At 48.8% G+C, this 25,464-nt stretch overlaps 2 protein-coding genes across 2 annotated transcripts; one reads left to right on the forward strand and one right to left on the reverse strand.

Annotated features, from left to right (window-relative positions):
* Nucleotides 1-821: 821 nt before the first annotated feature.
* LOC140265088 (olfactory receptor 14J1-like) lies at nt 822-2,838 on the reverse strand. The gene is made up of 2 exons (XM_072360968.1): nt 2,026-2,838; nt 822-996 (listed from the first exon to the last, which is right to left on the reverse strand). Exons 1-2 carry the CDS (start codon nt 2,811-2,813, stop codon nt 822-824), a joined length of 963 nt encoding a protein of 320 aa, XP_072217069.1. The 5' UTR covers nt 2,814-2,838.
* Nucleotides 2,839-18,117: 15,279 nt separating this feature from the next.
* On the forward strand, nt 18,118-19,083 carry LOC140265089 (olfactory receptor 14J1-like). The gene has a single exon (XM_072360970.1). It carries the CDS (start codon nt 18,118-18,120, stop codon nt 19,081-19,083), a length of 966 nt encoding a protein of 321 aa, XP_072217071.1.
* Nucleotides 19,084-25,464: the final 6,381 nt, after the last annotated feature.

Below are 25,464 nucleotides of genomic sequence, written 5' to 3' on the forward strand. Positions count from 1 at the left end.
TCAGCAGTGGTAACTGTGGGTCACTTTTGCTGGTGCAGAGGCTTATGAGCAGGGCATGTAGGCTCCTATTCCTTACCCTCAGTCTCCCATCTCCGTTCTCCAGGATTCTCCTGAACTCCTCGTGTCAGTCAGCTCATTAGGGGCAGCTTTCTATCTAACAGACGAGGCTCCAGAATGGCTCCTGTAGAACCTATCAGAGCTTTGTGCACAATTTCTATTCCACAGACCATCCTGGAGGCAGTGACCAACTTTGAGTACAAAGTGGAAGAAGCCTTGACGGATGCTTGGAAACTTCTGATGTGATAACCCATATCCAAGAACTTGTCCTGTGCAGGGTCTCACACGGAATGAGGAAGTGGGGACCTGACAATCAAAGTGCAAACCAGCTGCTGCTGCTGGCCTCTCAGAGGCACTGGCAGATGTGAGCCTGAAAGCACAGACCCCAGCCAGGAGCCCAGGGATGGCCCGTCAGCTGCTGCAGGCTGAAGGCACTACACAGTTTGATGAACATCTGTGTGCTTCATGCTGGACTGTGAGTTTCTGAGAACATGAGACCCCGACAGCTCCAAAAGAAGGAGGACAGACAGAGTCACTGCATGTCCTTTATTATGTAAGGTTCACAGACAGCCTGGTTATTACGTACAGTGTGTATGGGCTACACTAGAAAGGTACAAACTGAGTAGGAATTGATCTGACTAGTGGTGTTTTAGTGAAAAACATTACAGTATATATATATATATATAAGAATAATTATGAATTACACATATAAAATGAACAGAACAATCAATAAAGACAGCTTGATTAAGAAAAAAACTGCATTACTATATATGAATTCCAAAAGATGGGCAGTTCACAGCTTTAGAAACACATTTAGTAATCACTTTCCTCACTGCATCCTTGACCTCCCGGTTCCTCATGCTGTAGATGAGGGGGTTCATTGCTGGAGGCACCACTGAGTACAGAACTGCCACCATCAGGTCCATGGATGGGGAAGAGATGGAGGGGGGCTTCAGATAAGCAATAAAGGCAGTGATGAGAAACAGGGAGACGACAGCTAGGTGAGGGAGGCACGTGGAGAAGGCTTTGTGCCGTCCCTGCTCAGAGGGCATCCTCAGCATGGCAATGAAGATCTGCACAATCATACTGCTTTTCTTTTTGTCTATCTTAGTAAATAGATTTAACCCAACAAATTCGAAACCACAGCACTGCCCTGAGTCCCATACAGATCTCCTTGGGGCTCTTGAAACTGACCCTGTCACTCAGTGAAGAGCACCAGAAGATCTGAAGGTCTTCTCAGGGAGCAGCTCCCGAGGTATATTCCTTACACCAGCTTTGGAAGAGGCCTCCAGTTCTCTGGCTCTGCTCTGAAGGGGCCCTCTTGTTACAGCAGTGCCAGCAAGGAGACAAGCTCTGACACAGCCATTCATATTGCCGGCTACTGACTGCAGCCCCAGAGTGCTGCTGTACAGACAACAGGACTGTCGTGAGACGCACAAAACCTTCAGACCAGCACAAATGAGAGGACTTGAGAGCACTATGGCAGTGAAAATAGAGAAGGACTGAAAGGAGCACGTTGTGCTGCTGTCTGTGGCTGTACCTCCCCCAGTCCCAGACAAGGAAGGAAGAGAGAAGACAAAAGGAAAAGTTTATATTGAAAGCTTTCTATTTATATATTAACCTATTCAGGGAATCTGGTTTGATGTTTACATGAGCTCTTGGAGTGATAAAATGGAAAGTAGGTAGGAAAGAAGTAGTTACATAACTTGCAACAATTCATTACAGATTGATGTGTAACAGTTATACAATCAAACAATAAAAGATGCATAAAACATAAAGAACCATTACTGGGAATCCTGTGAGGAAGCTGGGCAGTTTATGGGAGCATATGGGAATAGAGCATGTTGCAACACCTTGCTGAGAGCGTGCTTGATCTCCCTGTTCCTCATGCTGTACATAATAGGGTTCAGTGTTGAAGGAACCACTGCATACAGAAGTGCCACTGTCAGATCCAGGAGTGGGGAGGAAGTGGAGGGGGGCTTCAGGTGGGCAAAAAAGGCAGTGCTGAAAAGCAGGGAGAGCACGGCCAGGTGAGGGAGGCACGTGGAGAAGGCTTTGTGCCGTCCCTGCTCAGAGGGCATCCTCAGCACGGCAAGGAAGATCTGCACATAGGACACCACTACGAAAACAAAGCAGCCAAAGGCTAAACTGATACTAAAAATGAGAAACAAAACTTCCCTGAGATATGATTCTGAGCAGGAGAGCTTGAGGATCTGGGGGATCTCACAGAAAAACTGGTTGACAACATTGCCTTGGCAGAGAGGCAGTGAAAACGTACTGGCAGTGTGCAGCAGGGAATTGAGAACCCCAGCGCCCCAGGCAGCTGCTGCTATGGTGGCACAAGCTCTGCTGTCCATCAAGGTCCCGTAGTGCAGGGGCTTGCAGATGGCAACGTAGCGGTCATAGGACATGATGGTGAGAAGGGAAAACTCTGCTGACATGAAGAAGACAAAGAAAAAGAGCTGTGCAGCACATCCTGCGTAGGAGATGGCCCTGGTGTCCCAGAGGGCGTTGGCCATGGCTTTGGGGAGAGTGGTGGAGATGCAGCCCAGGTCGAGGAGGGCCAGGTTGAGCAGGAAGAAGTACATGGGGGTGTGCAGGCGTTGGTCGCAGGCTACGGCTGTGCTGATGAGGCCGTTGCCCAGGAGGGCAGCCAGGTAGATGCCCAGCAAGAGCCAGAAGTGCAGGAGCTGCAGCTGCCGCGTGTCTGCCAACGGCAGCAGGAGGAACTCGCTGATGGAGCTGCTGTTGGGCATCTGCTGTTCCTGGGCTTGGAGTCCTGCTCAGAGTGCAGAAGTTCATGACAAGTCCAGACCATTCTCAGAGACACTCCCCCTGCTATAATATTAAATGCTTTCATTCTCCTACAACAGTGTACATTTAGCACCAGTACTTGCATTTTATTTCATGTCTTTCAGCATTCCTTTAGCAGAAGCAGCGTTTGGACCTCTAACCTTCCTCTTATTTTCTTATCTTATCCAGTCTCCCTGGATATTTTCATCTGTTTCATATCTTTACCGCAACTGCTCTTACAACCTCAAAACCAGCCTCTGTGCCATTCAATTCAATGTATGTTCACAGGTTAAGTGAATTATTCATGTCTACTGAAAATGATGACAATTTCAATTGGTTCTATCCTTTAAGAAAGATGAGAGAGACAGCTCATCTTGTGTGACTGTTCACAAAACAAGCAAGAGGCAGAAGAAAAATTCTCAGAGCTGTGACATCCCCTTTTAGATTTCTGCCCCCAATCCTTTTTGCCTTCCCTCAGAACAGGAAATGGGAAATCCCGGCCTTGGCTCTCCTCTCACAAAGTACCCTCACAAACATCCTGCTGTGCAGTGGAGCTGTGATCCCCTGACCCAGGCAGCAGCTGTGGCAGCAGAAGCCCTGCCGGGGGGCTCCTTCCCCCCACACGTCTCCCCCTGCACAGCAGGGACCCTGCTCTGCACGACAGCCCTGGGCACCCGCCTGCAGCCCCATCTGCTCAGCCTGCAGCCGTGTTGGGACACGCAGCCCTCAGGGCTGTGCTTTCATACTGCAGCACGGAAGCCCTCAGCTAAAGCAGAAGGCTCTTTCCACAGTAAAGAAACACTCAGTGCCTGCAGCCAGATCGGCTACTAAATGTCCCAGTTTAGATAACCCTCTATGAAAAGCAGCTCATTGTCTGCAGTGAGACTTACCGTGTCATGATCTGTCAGCATTGCTCCTGCAATGAGCTCCAAGCCTGCTCACACCGTACACATCCTGTAAGCTCTCTCCCCTTTCTCTCCTCTCCTTCTGTCACCTGCAGGCTGTGCTGTGCACAAGAGCTGCTCCTGGGCACAGCTGTCTATCTGCAGCTCTTCCCAGTTTTATGAGCTCCCTGTGTCCCAGGAGCCCAGCCCAGCAGAGCAGCAGAGGACATCATGTTTATCCTTCCCACTCCTCTCCCCTGAGATGTCCCTGGGTCTTCTTGGCCAACAGCTCCTGAAAGACAACAGCATCGTGACTGTGCTTTGAAATCTGATGAATTAAACACCAGATGTCCAGTGGTCAGTGAAAAATTCCAGACGTGCTGAGTCCTCCCAGAGAGTGTTTGCTGAAACAAAAAGGGCACACAGACAAGGACAGCGAGGGGTGGACTTGCCCTGTGCAGGGCAATGATCCAGCTGAGTTACTGCAGGCATCTCAACCCTAAAGGGAAACCTCGTGGCTGAAATGGGATTCAGCTCCCCATGGACACATAGGAGCTGGGATTCCTCTGGTTCTGTTCTGATGTGCTCAAGGAGTTGCCTGCATGTGAGCTCCTGCTCTGAGTCCTCAGTCCTTCAGCAGGGCGGCAGTTGCTCACACACAGACACTGGGTGATGCCCAAGGTGTCTGGGCTGCTCCTTGATGTGTGACAGAGTTGTAAACCATGTGGGAAATCCCTGAGATAGAAACCTCATTCCTGAGCATCAGCTGAGGGCCAGAGAGGGGAAAGAAGTATTTCTGGTCATCGTAAATGACCTCAAAGTGCCTTTGTCACCCATCTCGCCAGAGTATGCAGAGTTTCTCTGCTAACTAAATGGATGAGCTCATTGAAGAGCCAGATCTTTCTCTGTTCTCCATCTGCTGCATATTCCGGAGCTCAAGGCAACACAAAGCTAACATATGTCGTTATTCATCAACAGACATAACCTCAGTTTTCTGTGGGCTCTCAGGTGAATGGCATCGGAAGCAGCCTTGTGTAGTGCCACTTCTCTGTGCTGCACCACACATGTGCAGCTGCAAATGCAGCACAGGGCCTTCAGGAAAGCCATGCCCTAGGAGTGTCCTTGCTGCTACATCAACTCCTAGACCCACAGTGGGACTAATGCCTGTGTGCCACCTTCTGCACATTAATACCATAGATGAGCTGTCCAGTCATGCTATGTCCAATGATGCTTTCCAATCAGGATGTTTACTTCTGTGGGTTTTGCACTAATGAGAGCATCAACACATGATGAGCCAGAAATATTTGTAGAGCTGCAGGCCTGAGCTCTTGTTTGGGCCACAGAGACACAGTTAAATGGCTTCCACATCTGCACTGTAGCAGAAGGGGGATACCAAGTCTTTACAATGGATGGGCACAGAGAGAAGGAAGGGAGACTGCTGTCTGTGAGAGTGCACTGAGCTCTGCCTGGGGATGGCAGAGCAGCCAGGTCAGAGCTAATGGAAATGGCAAACAGAGGAGACCAACAGTGCCTGTTCCCAGCTTTCTGATCAGGGAGAGCAAGTGGAAGGTGCCCTCTGCAAGCAGATGAGAACCTGATGTTGTCCAGCCCTTGTCCCCTTTAGGGGCCTTTTTCACTCCAGTATCTGCTGCAGGGACAGCACAGCAGGGCATGTGCCATCCAGGAGATCCGAGGAGAGCACAGATGGCAGCTTCTTGACCAAGCCGTGGTGGAACCAAAGAGGAGAGGTGCTCTGCTGGATCTCATACTCTCCGGCAAGGAAGGTCTGGGGGTAACTGTGAAGGTCAAAGCGGCATCAGGCCATGTGCAAGATGCAAATGGATCTCTTTATATTAATTAATTAATTAATGTTGAGGCTGTAAGCTTAAATGATGATAATAAATGTCATTAAAACTGAGACAAGGAATTGAAGACAAAGACAGAAATCAATGAAAATGTGTTAACCCTTCTCAACATGAGAAAATCTCATGTGTTCTGCCCATTTTGAGTTGTAAATAGGAGTCTTTGTTGGGATTTTGTTCTGTTTTTCTTTTCCTGTATTTACGATCTTTTCCAGAACCGTGTTTGCAGGACACAGATGCCTTCATTTTCAGGGACACAGACAGTGGTGCCAGTGCCAGTGCCCTGTGACTAAAGCCCGGCGTCCGCCGCTGCTCTTCCCTGCTGCCTATTTGATGTCCCTGTCATGGTTTTGTGCTGTCAATATTCTACATCATGACATCATGTGCGGTATGAACTGTTTTGGTGGTATAAGAAAGTGTAATAGAGGGTATGTGGAAGTGTAACAGAGGGTATGTGGAAGTGTAATAGAGGGTATGTGGAAGTGTAACAGAGGGTATGCGGAAGTGTGGAAGGTTCATGCTCCAGATCTGTGGAATGGCAGCATCCCGAGTACTCAGCCCTTGGAGGAAACTACATATCCCAGGGGACAACGCGGCCAGAGATGAATCACCAGAGGAGGAGGACACACATATAATCTCGCTCCCAGGCTGGAACGTCCCTCTTTTCGCCCTGTCTATCGCTTTGGAGCGCTCCATCCCTGCTGTCTCGCTCTATCAGCAACGTTCCAGCCTGTCGCCTAGAGATCGCAGTAGGCCCCCGGTTCTCCGGGACTCTTTTTTCTCTCTTTCTTTTTCTCTGCCTTGTTTGATATAGTAGTTGTAGTTATATTGTATCATATTGTGTCTCGTATTTAGTAAAATAAGTTCTTTTCCTTAGATTGCTGCCATTGTTTTTGTTCAATTCCCCTTCTAGGGGCAGCAGCCTCTATCACGGATAAATCTAGATAACCCGATTACATTATCTTGGTGGAGAGTGCAGGCAATCTGATTCGATTAGATCTGCTGCTTTTTTAGCTTCCACAACAACTCTCTTTTTGCTCTCTAAAAGCTTTGTTACAGGAGTGTTATTTTTTCATAGCTGCTCACTGAGAGCGTGACCTTGAAATTCCAGACGAACTGTCAACAGTTTGAGCTAGCTACTCACTCTGAGCATTACTATCTTGCTTTTGTAAAGAAAACAAAGAGATTTCTTGCTCTCTCAGAGCACAGCTAGTTAGCTCTGACTTTCACAGGGCCTGCTAGCTACTATCAGCTATGAACCCACTCTTCATTCCAGTCGCTCTGTTTAGGGGATTGAACGCAATCATGATCCTCTCAACATATTGTCCATACGTGCTTTCTTTTTGCGGAATTCTGTATCTATATAACCTAATAAGAACAGTGATGGAGACACCTGCCTGGTACTTATATGCAGTGTCGTATAATTTAATTGTCGGCACATACATTCCAGATGGAATAGCTAATTTAACAGACACCACGATGTTCAATCCAGTGTACAGGCTGTACTCTCAGATTGTCGTACGCTTTTCAACAGCCGAGGTAATATTAATTCTTGGTCTCATTCTCATGTTCATGTTATCAATATCAGTGAATGTATATGTATTCCTATACATTCGTTCTATGCAGAAGTCTCCTCCAAAACCAGAGAATGCTGACTGGCAGGGAATATGGAAAGGTTTAGGAAAGATCTTAGAAGCGTGGGGACCCGCAGTGTCGTGGGATTTCACTATTGAACACCTGAGGGACCCTGAGAAATTAAGTGAGTACTTGGGTCAGAAATCTAAGGAGGTAAACATTATTTGGGGTTTGGCTTACGCATACCGTGCTCTGTATAATACTATTCTGGAGAGAGAGAGTTTCCGATCTGAGATTCAGACCAACAAAGATAATATCCAGGTCGACTCTAATCAGTCACGGGAGGCATCAGTAGCAATATCAGTTGCCCCTGTGGAAGGCAAGAAATGGAGACGGGTGTCCACGCGTCTAGAACGAAGAGAAGGAGGAGCAGAAGAAGAGGAAGCAGAAGAAGGTACCTCGTCTGGATCGGCACCGAGAAAGGCAAAAAGAAAGACTAAGAGGCGTGAAGAAGAGGCTGATGAGGAGGAGGAAATTGTTTATCGTCGACCTCTAAAGCTGACTGAGATCCAAGGCTCAAGAAAGGAGTTCATACGGCGTCAAAACGAAGGTATCCTTGCCTGGTTGCTTCGCTGCTGGGACAACAGGGCCCACAGCCTGTCACTAGATGGTAATGAGGCACGCCAGCTAGGAAACATTTCCGGAGACACAGCTATCGACAGAGAGATTAGCAGATGTTCAGATGGAGATGCCACCCTCTGGGAGCGACTCTTAGCAGCTGTGAAAGTAAGGCACCCCTACAAGGCAGCTTTGAAGCTTAACGTTATTAAATGGGATACAATCCAAAGTGGTATCCAGTACCTGAGGGAAATGGCCATGGTGGAACTGTTGTACAACCCTGCGAATTTAAACGAACGTGATCCTGAGAATGTGAAGACCGATCCTGACATATGGCAGAAACTTACAAGTACAGCACCAGAGAAATACGCGTCATCACTGGCAACAACGTGTAAAGAATATGTGGACCACAACAGAAGGCCCGAAGTTAGTGAACTGATTAGGACACTTCAATACTTCGAACATCAGTTCTCCCCACTGTACACCGCCACTATTTCTGACATCTCCCAAGTAAAAGACCGGCTGGATGAGATGCACGAGAAACTATTTCCATTGACCAATCGTGACAAACCCATACAGGTATCAGCAGTGTCCAATGAAGATCAGAACGATCAAGGAAGTCTACTAAAGGAACTGATCAAACTAATTAAAGGTGATGAACACTACTCCTCACCTGTAAGATCAGAAGTCTCGGCAATCAGACGCACACGCTTCCCAGCTCGAGCAAGGAATAACAGTACAATTCCACCACGTGTTTTCATGTGGCGCTACCTACGTGACTGTGGAGAGGACATGAGGAAGTGGCATAACCAGCCTACTTCTGTACTGCGAGCACGGGTGAGAGAACTACAGAATAGACCAACCACCAGTAGAGCTGCTCCGGTTATCACAGGTAACCAATAGAGGGGCCCTACCCTCAGTCAGGGGAGGGACAGGGATAATAGAATTTATTGGACTGTGTGGATTCGATGGCCTGACACATCGGAACCACAGGAACATAAGGCACTGATGGATACTGGCGCACAGTGCACTCTAATGCCCTCCAGTCATGAAGGGACAGAACCAATCCATATTTCTGGAGTGACTGGGGGCTCTCAAGAGTTGACTGTGTTAGAGGCCGAAATAAGTCTCACTGGTAAAGACTGGCAGAAACACCCTATTGTGACTGGTTCAGGGGCTCCATGTATACTGGGTATTGATTACCTCAAAAGGGGGCATTTCAAGGATCCTAAGGGCTATCGATGGGCCTTTGGAATAGCTGCTGTAGATACAGACAATATTAAGCAGCTGTCTGTTTTGCCTGGCCTGACAGAGGACCCGTCTGTTGTGGGGCTGCTACGAGTGAAAGAACAGCAAGTACCAATTGCTATAAAGACAGTACATAGACGGCAGTACCGCACTAACAGGGATTCCTTACTCCCCATTCACGATTTGATTCGTCAGCTGGAGAATCAGGGAGTGATCAGTAGAACTCATTCCCCTTTTAACAGCCCCATATGGCCAGTGCGTAAAGCCAGTGGAGAATGGAGGCTAACTGTAGACTACCGTGGCCTGAATGAGGTAACACCTCCACTGAGTGCTGCTGTGCCAGACATGTTGGAATTCCAATACGAGCTGGAGTCAAAAGCAGCCAAATGGTATGCCACCATTGACATTGCTAATGCCTTCTTCTCCATTCCTTTGGCTGCAGAATGTAGGCCACAGTTTGCCTTCACCTGGAGGGGTATTCAGTATACTTGGAACCGTTTGCCCCAGGGGTGGAAACACAGTCCAACCATTTTCCATGGACTGGTCCAAACTGTGCTGGAACAAGGTGGTGCTCCCGAACACCTGCAGTACATTGATGACATTATTGTGTGGGGCAATACAGCAGAGGAAGTTTTTACAAAAGGAAAGCAAATAATTCACATTCTTCTACAGGCCGGCTTTGCTATTAAGAGAAGCAAAGTAAAAGGGCCTGCCCAGGAAATTCAGTTCCTAGGTATCAAGTGGCAGGATGGACGTCGTCACATCCCAGCAGATGTGATCGACAAAATCACTGCCATGTCTCCACCAACCAACAAGAAAGAGACACAGTCGTTCCTGGGTGTGGTGGGCTTTTGGAGGATGCACGTTCCAAACTACAGCCTCATTGTAAGCCCCCTTTATCACGTAACGCGGAAAAAGAACAATTTCACATGGGGCCCTGAACAGCAGCAGGCTTTTGAGCAGATAAAACAAGAGATAGCCCGTGCCGTGGCCTTGGGGCCAGTACGAACGGGACAGGATGTAAAGAACATCCTCTACACTGCTGCTGGAGAGAAAGGTCCCACTTGGACCTTGTGGCAAAGAGCCTCAGGAGAGACCCGAGGCCGACCCCTGGGATTTTGGAGTCGAGCGTATAAGGGATCTGAAGAGCGCTACACTCCAACTGAGAAGAAGATCTTAGCCGCATATGAGGGGTTCGGGCTGCTTCCGAAGTAGTTGGAACTGAAACGCAGCTCCTTCTGGCACCTCGGCTACCAGTGCTGAACTGGATGTTCAAAGGGGAGGTTCCCTCCACCCATCATGCTACCGATGTCACCTGGAGCCAGTGGATTACCTTGATTACACATCGAGCACGAATGGGGAACCTCAATAGTCCAGGAATTTTAGAGGTGATCATGGACTGGCCTGAAGGTAAAAGGTTTGGAACATCACCAGCAGAAGAGGTGACACGCGCCAAAGAGGTCCCACCATACAATGAACTACCAGAAAATGAAAAGAAGTTTGCCCTGTTCACTGATGGATCGTGCCGCATTGTTGGGAAACATCGCAGATGGAAGGCTGCTGTGTGGAGCCCTACACGACAAGTTGCAGAGGCCACGGAAGGAAGAGGAGAATCGAGCCAATTTGCAGAGGTGAAGGCTGTCCAGCTGGTCCTAGACATTGCTGAGCGGGAGAGATGGCCAGTGCTTTTCCTCTATACTGACTCATGGATGGTGGCCAATGCCTTATGGGGATGGCTGCAGCTATGGGAACAAAACAACTGGCAGCGGAAGGGTAAACCTGTTTGGGCCACTGAACTATGGCAGGACATCGCTGCCCGAACAAAGAATATGGCCCTAAAGGTGCGTCATGTAGATGCCCACGTGCCCAAGAGTCGAGCAACAGAGGAACAACAAAATAACCACCAAGTAGATCAAGCAGCCAGAATTGAGGTGGCTCAAATTGACTTGGACTGGCAGAATAAGGGCGAACTGTTTCTAGCTCGATGGGCCCATGAGACCTCGGGCCATCAAGGAAGAGACGCAACATATAAGTGGGCCAGAGACCGAGGGGTGGACTTAACTATGGGCGCTATTGCACAAATTATTCATGATTGTGAAACATGTGCCATAACTAAACAAGCCAAGAGGATGAAACCTCTCTGGGAGGAAGGGCGATGGCAGAAGTATAAATATGGGGAGGCATGGCAGGTTGATTATATCACCTTGCCACGATCTCGCAGTGGTAAATGCTATGTGCTTACCATGGTAGAGGCAACCACTGGGTGGCTTGAAACATATCCAGTACCCTATGCCACCGCTCGAAACACCATATTGGGTCTTGAGAAACAAGTCCTGTGGCGGCATGGCACCCCAGAAAGAATTGAATCTGATAATGGGACACATTTCAAAAATTCACTTATAAATACTTGGGCCAAAGAGCACGGCATTGAATGGATTTATCATATTCCCTACCATGCACCAGCCTCTGGTAAAATTGAACGATATAATGGGTTATTAAAAACGATGTTGAAAGCAATGGGTGGTGGAACATTTAAGCACTGGGAGAAGCACCTGGCAGAAGCCACTTGGTTGGTCAATACTAGAGGATCTGTCAATCGCGATGGTCCTAGCCGATCTAGTCCCCTACACACCATAGAAGGAGATAAAGTCCCTGTTGTGCATGTGAAGAGCATGTTGGGAAAAGCTGTTTGGGTCCTTCCAGCCTCTGGAAATGGCAAACCTGTCCGTGGAACTGTTTTTGCCCAGGGACCTGGGTGCACCTGGTGGGTGATGCAGAAGGATGGGGATGTTCAGTGTGTACCACAGGGCAAATTAATGCTGGGGGAGTGCAGTCAGTAATTCCATGTATCTGTGTAACCATGATGTAATAATGTAGAATAAGGGGTGGAATGTCATGGTTTTGTGCTGTCAATATTCTACATCATGACATCATGTGCGGTATGAACTGTTTTGGTGGTATAAGAAAGTGTAACAGAGGGTATGTGGAAGTGTAACAGAGGGTATGTGGAAGTGTAATAGAGGGTATGTGGAAGTGTAATAGAGGGTATGTGGAAGTGTAATAGAGGGTATGTGGAAGTGTAACAGAGGGTATGTGGAAGTGTAACAGAGGGTATGCGGAAGTGTGGAAGGTTCATGCTCCAGATCTGTGGAATGGCAGCATCCCGAGTACTCAGCCCTTGGAGGAAACTACATATCCCAGGGGACAACGCGGCCAGAGATGAATCACCAGAGGAGGAGGACACACATATAATCTCGCTCCCAGGCTGGAACGTCCTTCTTTTCGCCCTGTCTATCGCTTTGGAGCGCTCCATCCCTGCCGTCTCCCTCTATCAGCAACGTTCCAGCCTGTCGCCTAGAGATCGCAGTAGGCCCCCGGTTCTCGGGGACTCTTTTTCTCTCTTTCTTTTCTCTGCCTTGTTTGATATAGTAGTTGTAGTTATATTGTATCATATTGTGTCACCTTGTATTCCAATATTATTCGTATTTAGTAAAATAAGTTCTTTCCTCAGATTGCTGCCATTGTTTTTGTTCATTTCCCACCTTCTAGGGGCAGCAGCCTCTATCACGGGTAAATCTAGATAACCCGATTACATGCATGCATAACCATAAGATTTTAATGATGGTTAAAAGTTAGTTAGTAGGGAAGAAAATTAAAAAGGATTTCTGTAAGCCAGAGACTGCAAAAGCAGTGCTACGAAGTTTTTCACTTAGACGTTGGTGAGGTGCTGGCACAGGCTGCCCAGAAACACTGTGCATACCCCGTCCTTACCAGTGTTCACGTTCAGGCTGGGTGGCATCCTGGGCAACCTGGCCTAGAGCCTGACCTCACTGTTGGCCGCAGCAGGGGGTTGGAAATAGGTGACCTTTGAGGCCCTGTCTACTGAAAGGCAGCCACATGGTCTTCCCAGAGCCTTCTGTTCTCCAGGCTCAACAAGCCAAAGTCACTCAGTCTCTCTCCAAAGGATACGCTCTTGATGCCGGCCTTACAAGTCATGTTGTCCTGATGTCCAAGTTATGTGCCCATCACATGCTAATAGTGTGGTGCCAGTCCAGGGGGTCAACAGGAAGGACAAAGACACCAATAGAAAGGATAGGCTTCTTTTTCTGCCCACTACAAAATTATACAACAAATAACGCATTGTCTCTAATCAAAAAATAAGCTTAGCAGTAAAGGCAATAAGTGAGGCAGTGAGCCTAACCATTGCTACGTGAGCTCAGTGATTAAGATACATCACCAGCTGACCCAACACTTTCCCATCACTCAGATCCGCAGTCATTGGGGAGCTCCATTTGCAATGACGATATGGAGAACCTCTCCCAGCCATGGGGAACTTGTACAGCAATGCATCCATCCCACGGATGAGGCATCCACAGCCACTGTAAGCAGGTCCAGCCTTTATACCACTGAATAAACCAGTCTACTTAGCTGTGTGGGGAAACACCCAGTGCCCTCTACTCCTCTTGGCTTTCTCCCCAATGCCTGGCCAGGCTTCAAGGAGGCACAAAAGGACTTGTGTTGTCCTTGGTGATGTACCACTGGCCTCTTTGGCAAGACTGTCTGCCTAGGCCCCGTGCAACATGCTCTATCCAGTACCAAACATGGCAGCAAAGCTTCCCTTGGGTCAACCCCGCTGGCGTCATGGAAAAGCAGTGTGACAGCACACAGATTCCAGCAGCCCGCGTGATGTCACCAGCACCAGGACTTCCTCTGCCTGTCTCGGGGCCGCAGCCTGTGAGTTTTGCCATCCTTGCATACTAACCAGCCGAAGCCTGCCGTGCTGTATGGATGTGACCCCTCCAGGCAGAAGCTCTCCTGTAGGAATCCTCAGGGTCGGGGGGAGAGGCCTGTCAGGTCTGAGCCTCAGCTGGCTGCACTGCAGCCTGCCGGCTGGGCCGTACCACTCAGGCTCCTCGGAATCCATTTCGAGCTCCCAATGTGCACATGGGCGTCCTGGCTTTGGGAGCAGCCGCTTCAGCCCTGCCGCACATTGGCACACAGGCTGTGCCGGATCCCACTGACCCAGGACCCCGCTGTGCCCACCCCTCCCCTGCCCATAACCCCCCACAACGAGGCTCAGAACAGCTGCAAATCGCTGCCACTCCCAGACCTCACGCCTCACAGCAACGGCCTGGCCCTGGACTCTCACTGGTCAGAGGCAGCGTCGCCAGCTCTGGTTGGCTGAGACTCAGCGCGCGGGAGCAGCAGTTGGCAGCTGGCTTGGGGTTGCCCGGCTCTGCCTTCGCACGGTGCCACTGCCGCAGCCCGTCTGTTCCTGACAAGCTGATTCTGTAGAAGAAGGTGTCTATCTCAGGGATTTCCCACTGTTTCAACAGCTGAAGGACAATTCGGTCATTGGTCGCAGCAAACACAAGTTCCCAAGGGAAAGGTCCTGGTTAACATAAGGTCCTTTTATGACAAGGTTATCCATTTAGTTGACCAAGGGAAGCCAGTTGATGTTATCGCTGAATATTTCAGTAGAGCTTCTGATACTGTTTCTCACAACACCCTTCTGGGCACAATGTCCTGCATACAGTTAGACAGAAGAAGAATGTGGTGGGTGAGCAGCTGGCCATTAGGTCAGGCCCAAAGGATTATACTCAGAGGGTTCTGTCAGGCTGGTAGGTGGTCACTATCAGGGATCCCCAGGGCTCCATCTTAAGGCCACTTCTCTTTCACATTTTTCTGGATAACTTGCATGCAGGACTAGAAGAAGTTCTGAGCAAGTTTACTGATGATACAAGATGAGGAGGTGCTGTTGTTGCCCCCACTTAGTGGGGAGAGGACTTGCAGAGAGATGTGGAGAACTGGGTCAGAAAACTGGGTACCAGTTGGTCCTAAGCACCAAGTGCATAAAGCATAACAAGTGCCTGATTGTGCACCTGGGTAGGGGCAACCCTGGACATACACACTGACTGGACATGGGACACTGGAGGGTGGACTGAATGAAAAGGACTGGTGGTCCTGCTCAACATCAAGCTTAACGTGAGTCAGCAATGTACCCAGGTGGCCAGGAAGGCCAATGGTCCCCTGGAGTTCATCAAGTAAGGTATTGCCAGCTGGTTGAGGGAATGGATCGTCCCTCTCTGCTCTGCACTGCTACAGCCACATCTGGAGCACTGAGTGCACATCTGGCCAATGCAGAACATAGAGAACATCAAACTATGTGAGGGTGTGCAAAGGTGGGCACTGAAACTGAGAGATGTGAAGTTCAGAGTTACATTGGGATTGACTACCTGCTCAGACATGGCCTTTCTTACATCCCACATCCTGCGATTAGACACAGGGCACACATGGGACATGAACATCACAGTGTCCTTGCACCCCATGCAGAGCCTGGGATCTTCTGTCCCTGTGTCTTTCATTTGACATCATACAGTTCTCCATTTCCTGCCCCAGGAAGGGCCCTGAGCCAACATGAGGGACAGGATCACCCTGCCAAGGGGCTGGGAATCAGGTCATGGCCTGTCTGCTTCGTATGGCAAAAGAGGGGTTTCTCAGCATCAGAGCCACCATGCCAGTGGCTTTGCCTGCCTGTAGTTGTGGCTTCCAATTATCTTCTCTAACAAGTCCCTTGGGAAGTTTCCTTGTTAGTGTCCCTCAATGGGCCCATTAATACTCCAAGAAACTTCATTGTTACTTCTGCCTTTGTCTCATTGAGCACTTTGTGCAGTCTTCTCTCTGCACTGGAAGTGGTTGGAATCAGCAGCAAATGCCGCCTGGGGCTCCTTACCACCTAAGGAGCCCTCCTGAGCCTTGTGCCTTGCTGTCATCATCTTCAGGTTTTCAGAACTTGTTCAGCAAAATGGAGGGGTACCTGGAGAGAGCTTAAAGAGGAACAGTCCAGCAAACACTTATTGTCTATTAATTTATACTTGGGTTTAATCAAGACATTAAAGCTGTACTGTTCAACTGATGTCAATCCAGGATGTCCCCAGTGTTCTGCTACTGTGTGGACAAAGGTCCTCCTCAACCACCGCACCCAATTTCTGCTAACATTGGCCCCTTGGGACTTGCATCAATTTTCCTCACTTCATTCTTCTCTGCATTCATCTGCTCAGTGTTAAACCTGCTTTGCACCAACTGCTGCAGACTGAAAAGGAAAAATTCCTTTTTTTTTTTTTTTTTTTTTTTTTTGGCCAGCAAATGGAAGAAAAGGAGATGCAATTGGATGAACAGTAAAATACAGTGATCAACAGTTACAATACAGTGATGCCATGTCCAAGCTGCTTCCATTATGGTTTGTCTTTCACAGGGAATACTTGTACAAGAAATGAGTTATACACAGGTAGGATGGGATAGATAGAATCACAGTGAAGGATTTGACAACAAAGTCCATCAGACTTTTAAGGAATGGATCAAATTACAGTAATCTCCCTGGGATAGATCAGCCAGGTAGTTGGGAGGTATCAACTTAAACTGAACAGGACTCGTGAGTATTTCACAAACTGAGAAGGGTTAACACATTCTCATTGATTTCTATCGTTGTCTTCTCTTTTTTCGCAACTATTTGAACCGCATTTCAGCCTCAGGGTTTCCCTTTAGAGATGAGATGCCTGCAGTAACTCAGCTGGATCCCTGCCCTTCACAGGGAAGTTCAACCCTCTCTGTCTTTCTCTGGATGCCCTTTTTGTTTCATCAAACAGTCTCTGGGAGAACTCCCCATATGTCAGGAATTAATCACTGTCCACTTGAAATCTGGTGTTTAATTCAGTGATTTCAAAGTACAGTCATGATGCTGTTGTCTTTCAGGAGCTGTTGGCCAAGAAGAGACAGGGACATCTCAGGGGAGACGAGTGGGAAGGATAAAGATGACATCCTCTGCTGCTGAGCTGGGCTGGGCTCCTGGGACACAGGGAGCTCATAAAAGTGGGTGGTGCTGTACAGAGACAGCTGTGCCCAGGACAGCACAGCCTGCAGGTGACAGAAGGAGAGGAGAGAAAGGACGAGAGCTTGCAGGATGTGTGAGGTGTGAGTGGGCTGTGAGCTCACTGCAGGAGCATTGCTCACAAATGATGACACGGTAAGTCTCACTGCAGACCATGCTTTTCAAAGAGGGTTATCTTAAATGGGATATCCTATAGCAGATCTGGCTGCAAGAATTGCATGTTTCTTTACTGTGGAAAAAGCCTTCTACTCCAGCTGAGGGCTTCCGTGCTGCAGTGTCAGAGTACAGCCCTGAGTGCTGCGTGTCCCAGCACGGCTGCAGGCTGTGCATACGGGGCGGCAGGCAGGTGCCCAGGGCTGTCCTGTAGAGCAGGGTCCCTGCTGTGCCCCAGGGGCTGTGTGCCGGCTATGGGACTCTGCCGCCTGCCAGGCTCAGCACTCAGCCTGCCCGGAGAGCTGCCCAGGGTGCTGCGGGGAGACGTGTGGGGGGAAGGAGCCCCCCGGCAGGGCTTGTGCTGCCACAGCTGCTGCCTGGGGCAGGGGATCACAGCTCCACTGCAAAACTGAATGTTTGTAAGGGTACTTTGCAAGAGGAGAGCCAAGGCAGGGATATTTCCATTTCCTGTTCTGAGGGAAGGCAAAAAAGACTGGGGGCAGAAATCTCAAAAAGGGATGTCTAATTTAAACACAGCTCTGAGGCTCACAAATATTTTGTCAATCCATCGGTTGTTGTCTGAACAGTCATAGAACAAGGTGAAAACAGAGGTTGCGCTTTCAGCCTCTCCTTTCTAAAAGGAGACAATCAGTTTAATTTATCGTTGTTTTCTGCAGACATTAATAGTTGCTGTGTCCCACAAACAGGCAGATTTCCCTAAGACAAACTGAAGTGCACAGAGGTTGTGACTGGGGTCTGAAAGAACAGCTGCAGTAAAGAGGAAAATATCCAGGAGGTTGTGATGTGATTAGGAAATAAGAAGAAAATAAGAGCCCCCTAATATTCTGCTCCTTGAGGGATGGTGAAGTTCATGAAAAGAAATTAAAGTTCTGGAGCTAAATGATCATTTTTCTCAAAGGAAAAATGGAAAAAAGAAAGAAAAAAATTATAGTATAGCAGAAGGAGTGTCTTTGAGAATGGTCTGGACTTGCCATTATCTTCTGCACTCTGAGCAGGACTCCAAGCCCAGGAACAGCAGATGCCCAACAGCAGCTCCATCAGCGAGTTCCTCCTGCTGCCGTTGGCAGACACGCAGCAGCTGCAGCTCCTGCACTTCTGGCTCTTGCTGGGCATCTACCTGGCTGCCCTCCTGGGCAACGGCCTCATCAGCACAGCCGTAGCCTGCGACCGCCGCCTGCACACCCCCATGTACTTCTTCCTGCTCAACCTGGCCCTCCTCGACCTGGGCTGCATCTCCACCACTCTCCCCAAAGCCATGGCCAACGCCCTCTGGGACACCAGGGCCATCTCCTACGCAGGATGCGCTGCACAGATCTTTTTCTTTATCTTTTACCTCTCAGCAGAGTGTTCCCTTCTCACCATCATGTCCTATGACCGCTACGTTGCCATCTGCAAGCCCCTGCACTACGGGACCTTGATGGACAGCAGAGCTTGTGCCACCATGGCAGCAGCTGCCTGGGGTGCTGGGGTTCTCAATTCCCTGCTGCACACTGCCAGTACGTTTTCACTGCCTCTCTGCCAAGGAAATGTTGTCAACCAGTTTTTCTGTGAAATCCCACAGATCCTCAAACTTGCCTGCTCAGGCTACTACCTCAGGGAAGTTGTGTTTCTCATTTTTAGTATCAGTTTAGCCTTTGGCTGCTTTGTTTTCATAGTTGTGTCCTATGTGCAGATCTTCATGGCCGTGCTGAGGATGCCCTCTGAGCAGGGACGGCACAAAGCCTTCTCCACGTGCCTCCCTCACCTGGTCGTGGTCTCCCTGTTTCTCAGCACTGCCTCTTTTGCCTACCTGAAGCCCCCCTCCATCTCCTCCCCATCCATGGACTTGATGGTGGCAGTTCTGTACTCGGTGGTACCTCCAGCAGTGAACCCCCTCATCTACAGCATGAGGAACAGGGAGGTCAAGGATGCAGTGAGGAAAGTGATGAGCAAATATGTTTCAATATCAGTGAACGGCCGATCTTTTGGAATTCATATAATGTAATCCAGCTTTTTTCTGAATCAAGCTCTCTTTTATTGATTGTTCCGTTCATGTTATATGTGTAATTCATTATTCTTCTTTTATATATATATATATACTGTAATGTTTTTCACTAAAACATCACTAGTCAAATCAATTCCTGCTCAGTTTGTACCATTCTAGTGTAGCCCATACACACTGTACATAATGAACCAGGTTGCCTATGAACCTTACAGAATAAATTACGTGCAGTGACTCTGTCTGTCCTCCTTCTTTTGGATCTAATGGGGTCGGATGTTCTCAGAAACCCACAGTCCAGCAGGAAGCACACAGCTGTTCATCAAACTGTGCGGTGGCTTCAGCCTGCAGCAGCTGACAGGCCATCCCTGGGCTCCTGGCTGGGGTCTGTGCTTTCAGGCTCACATCTGTCAGTACCACTGAGAGGCCAGCAGCAGCAGCTGGTTTGCACGTTGATTGTCAGGTCCCCTCTTCTTCATTACCTGTGAGACTCTGCACAGGACAAGTACTTGGATATGGGTTATCACGTCAGAAGTTTCCAAGCTTCATAGAATCATAGAATCACAAAATTACCCAGGTTGGAAAAGACTTCGAAGATCATCAAGTCCAACCACAGCCTAGCCATAGTACTCTAACTCTAACAACACTCTGCTAAATCTTATCCCTGAGCACCATATCCAAAAAGCTCTTAAACACATCCAGTGATGGTGACTCAAGCACCTCCCTGGGAGCCCATTCCAGTGTTTAGTTACCCTTTCTGTAAGGAAGTGTTTCCAATTGTTCAAACTAAACTTACCTCGCTGCAACTTGAGGCCATTTCCCCTCGTCCTGTCACTTGTCACCAGTGAGAAGAGACTTGCCCTGTTCTCTCTGTAAGCACCTTACTGATACTCCAAGAGAGTGATATGGTCTCCCCTCAGCCTCCTTTTCCCCAGACTAAACAGCCCCAGCTTCCTCGGCCTCTCCTCGTAGGGCTGATTCTCCAAGCCCTTCACAAGCCTCGTTGCCCTTCTCTGGTCCTGCTCCAGCACCTCCATGTCTTTCTTGTGCTGAGGTGCCCAAAACTGAACACAGTACTTGAGGTTTGGACTCATCAATGCTATTGCAGTATCAGGATGAAGTTCCCAGTCCTGCTCACCACACCATTCTTGATCCAAGCCAGGATGCCATTGGCCCTCTTGGCCACCTGGGCACACTGCTGGCTCATATTCAGCCGACTGTCCATCAGCACACCAAGGTCCCTTTCCATCAGGCAGCTTTCCAGCCACACTTCCCCAAACCTGTAGATTTGCCTGGAGTTGTTGTGACCAAAATATAGGACCCAACAATTGGTCCCATTGAAACTCATGCCGTTAACCTTGGCCCATCGATCCAATCTGTCCAGGTCTGTCCGTAGTGCCCTTCTCCCGTCAGGCAGATCAACACTCCCTCCCAACTTGGTGTCATCTGCGAACTTACTGAGGGTGCTCTCAATCCCCCCGTCAAGATCATCAATGAAGATGTTAAACAAAAGCGGTCTCAGCACCAAGCCCTGGGAGACGCCGCTCGTGACCGGCCCCCAGTGGGATTCCACTCCATCGACCACAACTCTCTAGGCCCGGCCATCCAACCAGCACTTCACCCAGTGGAGCGTGCGCCCATCCAAACCACGGGCAGCCAGCTTCTGTACCAGAATGTGATGGGGGACAGTGTCAAAGGCCTTACTGAAGTCCAGGTAGACCACATTGACAGCCTTTCCTTCATCTACCAAGCGGGTCACCTTGTCATAGAATGAAATCAGGTTAGTCAGGCAGGATCTACCGTTCATAAACCCATGCAGACTAGGCCTGATCCCCTGGCTGACCTTTAGCTGATCCATGATGACACTTGAGATTATCCTTTCCATAACCTTCCCAGGCACCGAGGTGAGACTGATGGGCCTGTAGCTGCCAGGATCGTCTTTCCGGCCCTTTTTGAAGACGGGCGTCACATTCACCAGCCTCCAATCCACCGGGACATACCCAGTCACCCAAGACTGCTGAAAAATGATGGACAGTGGTTTGGTGACTACATCCACCAACTCCCTCAGCACTCTAGGGTGCAAACCATCAAGCCCCATGGACTTATAAACATTCAGTTTTTGAAGTGGGTCCAGAACCATCTCATCGCGAATCACACAAGGCTCATTTGGTTCCCCCTTCCCATCTACCAGTGTAGGGGGCTGCGTTTCCAGGGAGTTACAAACATAACTATTGAAGACCAAGGCAAGGAAGGTATTAAGTACCTCAGCCTTGTTCCGATCCTCAGTGACCAAGTTGCCCTCAGACTCCAACAAGTGATGGGGATTTTCCTTAGCCTTCCTCTTGGCGTTGATGTGTTTATAAAAACATTTACTATTCTCCTTAACCTTAGCAGCCAAGCTCAGTTCATGCTGCACCTTGTCTTTACTAATTTTCCCCCTGCACAGCCTCACTACAAACCTGTAGTCCTCATAAGTAGCTCTCCCACTCTTCCAGAGACCGTAAACTCTCTTTTTGTTCTTTGGATCAAGCCAAAGATCACTGGTCAGCCAGCCCGGCCTCCTCGCCCTTTGGCTTGTCTTTCGCAACTTTGGGACAGTCAGCTCCTGTGCCTTTAGGACAATTTACTTAAAGTATTCCCAGCCTTCACAGTATCACAGTATCACAGTATCACAGTATCGTGCGAGTTGGAAGGGACCTTAGAGATCATCGAGTCCAACTCCCAGGATTCGAGCCCTCTGTGTAGCAGAGCAGCAATCCCCGCCACAGGGGGGATTCGAACCCCGGGCCTCTGGTGTTGCAAGAAGCAACTTATACCACTGCGCCACCAGAGGCAGAGCCTTCCTGGGCTCCCACGCTCTCCAAAGTTACCCCCCAGGGGATCCTCTCAACCACGGTCCTAAGGAGGTTGAAGTCCGCCCTCTGGAATCCAAGGTGGCAGTTCTGCTGAATCCCCTCCGTGGTTCGACCAGCATTTCATGATCACTTTGTCCCAGACGGCCTTCAACCTTTATATCCCCCACCAGACCATCTCTGTTAACAAACAGCAGGTCCAGAATTTAGCTTCCCTTTGTTGGCTCCTTCACCAGCTGTGTCAGGAAGTTATCTCCCACACACTCTAGGAACCTCTGAGACTGTTCCCTATCTGCTGTATTGTAATTCCAGCAGATGTCCGGGAACAGACCAGAACGAGGGGGAGTGACCTCAAGGCCTCCCCCAGTTGTTTATAAAGCATCCCATCAACCATCATCCTGGGTAGGTGGCTTGTAGCAAACTCCCACAATAACATCGGTATTGTTGGCCTTAGCTTTTATTCTGATCCATAAGCTTTCAACCCTATCCTCACAGTTATCGATTTCTATATTCGATAATGATTTCTGCATTCACAGTCTTTTTTAACATAGAGCTACACCACCGCCTTTCCTACCTAGCCTATTTTTTTGAAAAGTTGGTAGCCCTCAATCACTGCACTCCAGCTGTGGGAGTCATTCCACCATGATTCCATGACGGCAACTATATCAAAGCTTTCTGAACACACTGTGGCCTCCAGCTCCTCTTGTTGATTACCCATGCTGCGTGCATTAGCATAAAGGCACCTGAGTCTGTCCTCCTTGCGATCAGCAGCAGCCCTAATAGCCTTGTGACTACTATTAGGTGTTTCCACAGCCACCAGCTTAACACCAGCCCAAGTGTTTTTCCTACAAGGGGGCGAGTCTTCCTCCTTCACCAAGGGCCAAGACTTTGGGGGCTTAGAAGCACACCCCTCTCCTGCAAGCACAGGAACATTGCATGCAGTTTCCATTTTGGTGGCCCCAGCTACTGCCCCACCCCCCTTCATACCTAGTTTAAAGCCCTCTGGATGAACCTACCCAATTCTCTCCTTAAGATCCCTTTTGACCGGTGGAACCCAAGGTCAAAAAACCCAAACCCCTGTCGGGCACACCAAGCTCGGAGCCAGGTATTGATCTGTTGGCCCGTTATATTGAATCCCTCATTCTTCCCTGAAGCAGGAGGGATAGCGGTGAATACAACTTGTGCTCCCGAACCCTTTACCTGTCGCCCCAAGGCTCTGAAATCCTTTTGCAGAGTCCTCATGGAAGTTCTGCCTAACTCATCACTACCAACGTGGAATAGCAATAGGGGATAGTAGTCAGTGGGGTGGACTAGGGAAGAAAGTTTCATCCTCACATCCTTAACCCGGGCACCTGGGAGGCAGCAGACCTCTCTATGTAGAGGGTCTGGCCTACATATTGGCCCTTCTGCTCCCTTCAGCGCAGAGTCACCAATAACAATGACTCGTCAATTTTTTCTTAGTTGGTGAAGTTCTAATGGTGGGTGAAGAACGGATAGACTTGGGGAGCACTTCTTCTTTTTTGAAGAAAAAGATAGAAATCAATGAGAATGTGTTAACCCTTCTTGATGTGTGAAATACTCACGAGTCCTGTTAAGTTTTAAGTGTATTCCTCCCAACTACCTGGCTGATCTATCCCAGGGAGATTACTGGAATTGCTCCATTCTTCAAAAATCTGATGGACTTTGTTGTCAGATCTGTCACCATGATTCTATCTATCCCTTCCTATCTCTGTCTAACTCATTTCTTGTACAAATATTCCCTGTGAAAGACAAACCTCGGTAGAAGCAGGTTGGATATGGAATCACTGTATTGTAAATGTTGATCACTGTATTTTACTGCTCATCCAATTGCATCTCCTTTCCTTGCATTTGCTGGCCAAAAAAAAAAAAAAAAAAAAAAAAAAAAAAAGGGAATTCTTTCCTTGCCCTTGTGCAGCTGGTTCTCTGTGGAAAGCCAGTGGGAGTTGGTGCAAAGCAGGTTTAACACTGAGCGGGTGACGGCAGAGGAGAAGAGTGATGTGAGGAACAGTGATGCAAGTCCCATGGGGCCAATGTGAGTAGAAACAGGATGGGGAGGTTGAGGAGCAACTTTGTCCACACAGAAACAGAATAGAACTCAGTGGGGGCATCCTGGATTGACATCAGTTGCACAGTGCTGCTTTAATGTCTTGTTTGAACACAACTATAAATAAACAGACAATAAATGTCTGCTGGATTATTCCTCTTTAAGCTCTCTCCAGATATCTCTCCATTTTGCTGAACAAGTTCTGAAAACCTGAAGAGGATGACAGGAAGGCACAAGGCTCAGGAGGCTCTTGAGGTGGTAATGAGCCCAAGGAGGCATTTGCTGCTGAGTCCGTCAACCTCCAGTGCAGAGAGAAGGCTGCACAAAGTGCTCAACAAGACAAAGTCAGAAGTAACAGTGAAGTTACTTGTAGTATTAATGGGCCCACTGAGGAACATTAACAAGCCATCTTCCCAAGGGACTTGTTAGAGCAGATAATTGGAAGCCATGACTACAATCAGGCAAAGGCACTGGCATGGTGGCTCTGATGCTGAGAAACTCCCCCTTTGTCTTATGAAGCAGAAAGGCCAAACCTTGATCTCCAGTCTTGGCAGGGAGATCCTGTCCCTCATGTTGGCTCAGGGCCCTTCCTGGGGCAGTGGATGGACAATTGTATGATGTCAAATGAAAGACAGAAGGACAGAAGATCCCAGGTTCTGCATGGGGTGCAAGGACACTGTGAGGTTCATGTCCCATGACTGCCCTGTGTCTCATCACAGGATGTGAGATGTAAGAAAGGCCAAATCTGATCATGTAGTCAATCCCAATGAAACTCTGAACTTCTGATCTCTCAGTTCCAGTGCCCTCCTTTGCACACCCTCCCATAGTTTGATGTTCTTTGCATACTGTGGTGCCCAGAAGTACACCCAGTGCTCCAGGTGAGGCTGCAGCAATGCAGAGCAGACAGGAGCTATCCTTTCTGTTACCCACCTAGCAATAACTTGTTTCCTGTGCTCTGTGGGACCGCTGGCCTTACTGGCTGCCTGGACACACTGCTAACACGTTCAATTTGATGCTGACCAGGACCCCCAATCATTTTCAGTCAGACCTCTCTCCAGTGTCTCATACCCAGTCAGTGTGTATGTCCAGGGTTGCCCCTACCCAGGTGCACAATCAGGCTCCTGTTATACTTTATGCACTTGGTGCATAGTACCAACTGGTACCCACTTCTCTGACTTGTTCACATGTCTCAGCAAGACCTCTCCAACCTCAGTGGAGGCAACAACACCTCCAACCTGCAAACTTGCTCAGAACATCTTCTAGTCCTGCATGCAGGTTATCCACAAATACATGAAAGAGTTGCTCTCACGTCTGTGAAGATAAACTCACTTCCTCTTAAACCCTTTTCCCTCTGTAAACTATTCCACTATTTGTACCCTCATTTACACTTCCTGCAGAGGGCCACAAATGTTGGTGAAGGGCGTGGATCATCTCCCCTATGGAGAAAGGCTAAGTGAGCTGGGTCTGTTT

Source organism: Excalfactoria chinensis, unplaced genomic scaffold, assembly GCF_039878825.1.
Source record: "Excalfactoria chinensis isolate bCotChi1 unplaced genomic scaffold, bCotChi1.hap2 Scaffold_68, whole genome shotgun sequence".
NCBI classification, from domain to species: Eukaryota; Metazoa; Chordata; class Aves; order Galliformes; family Phasianidae; genus Excalfactoria; species Excalfactoria chinensis.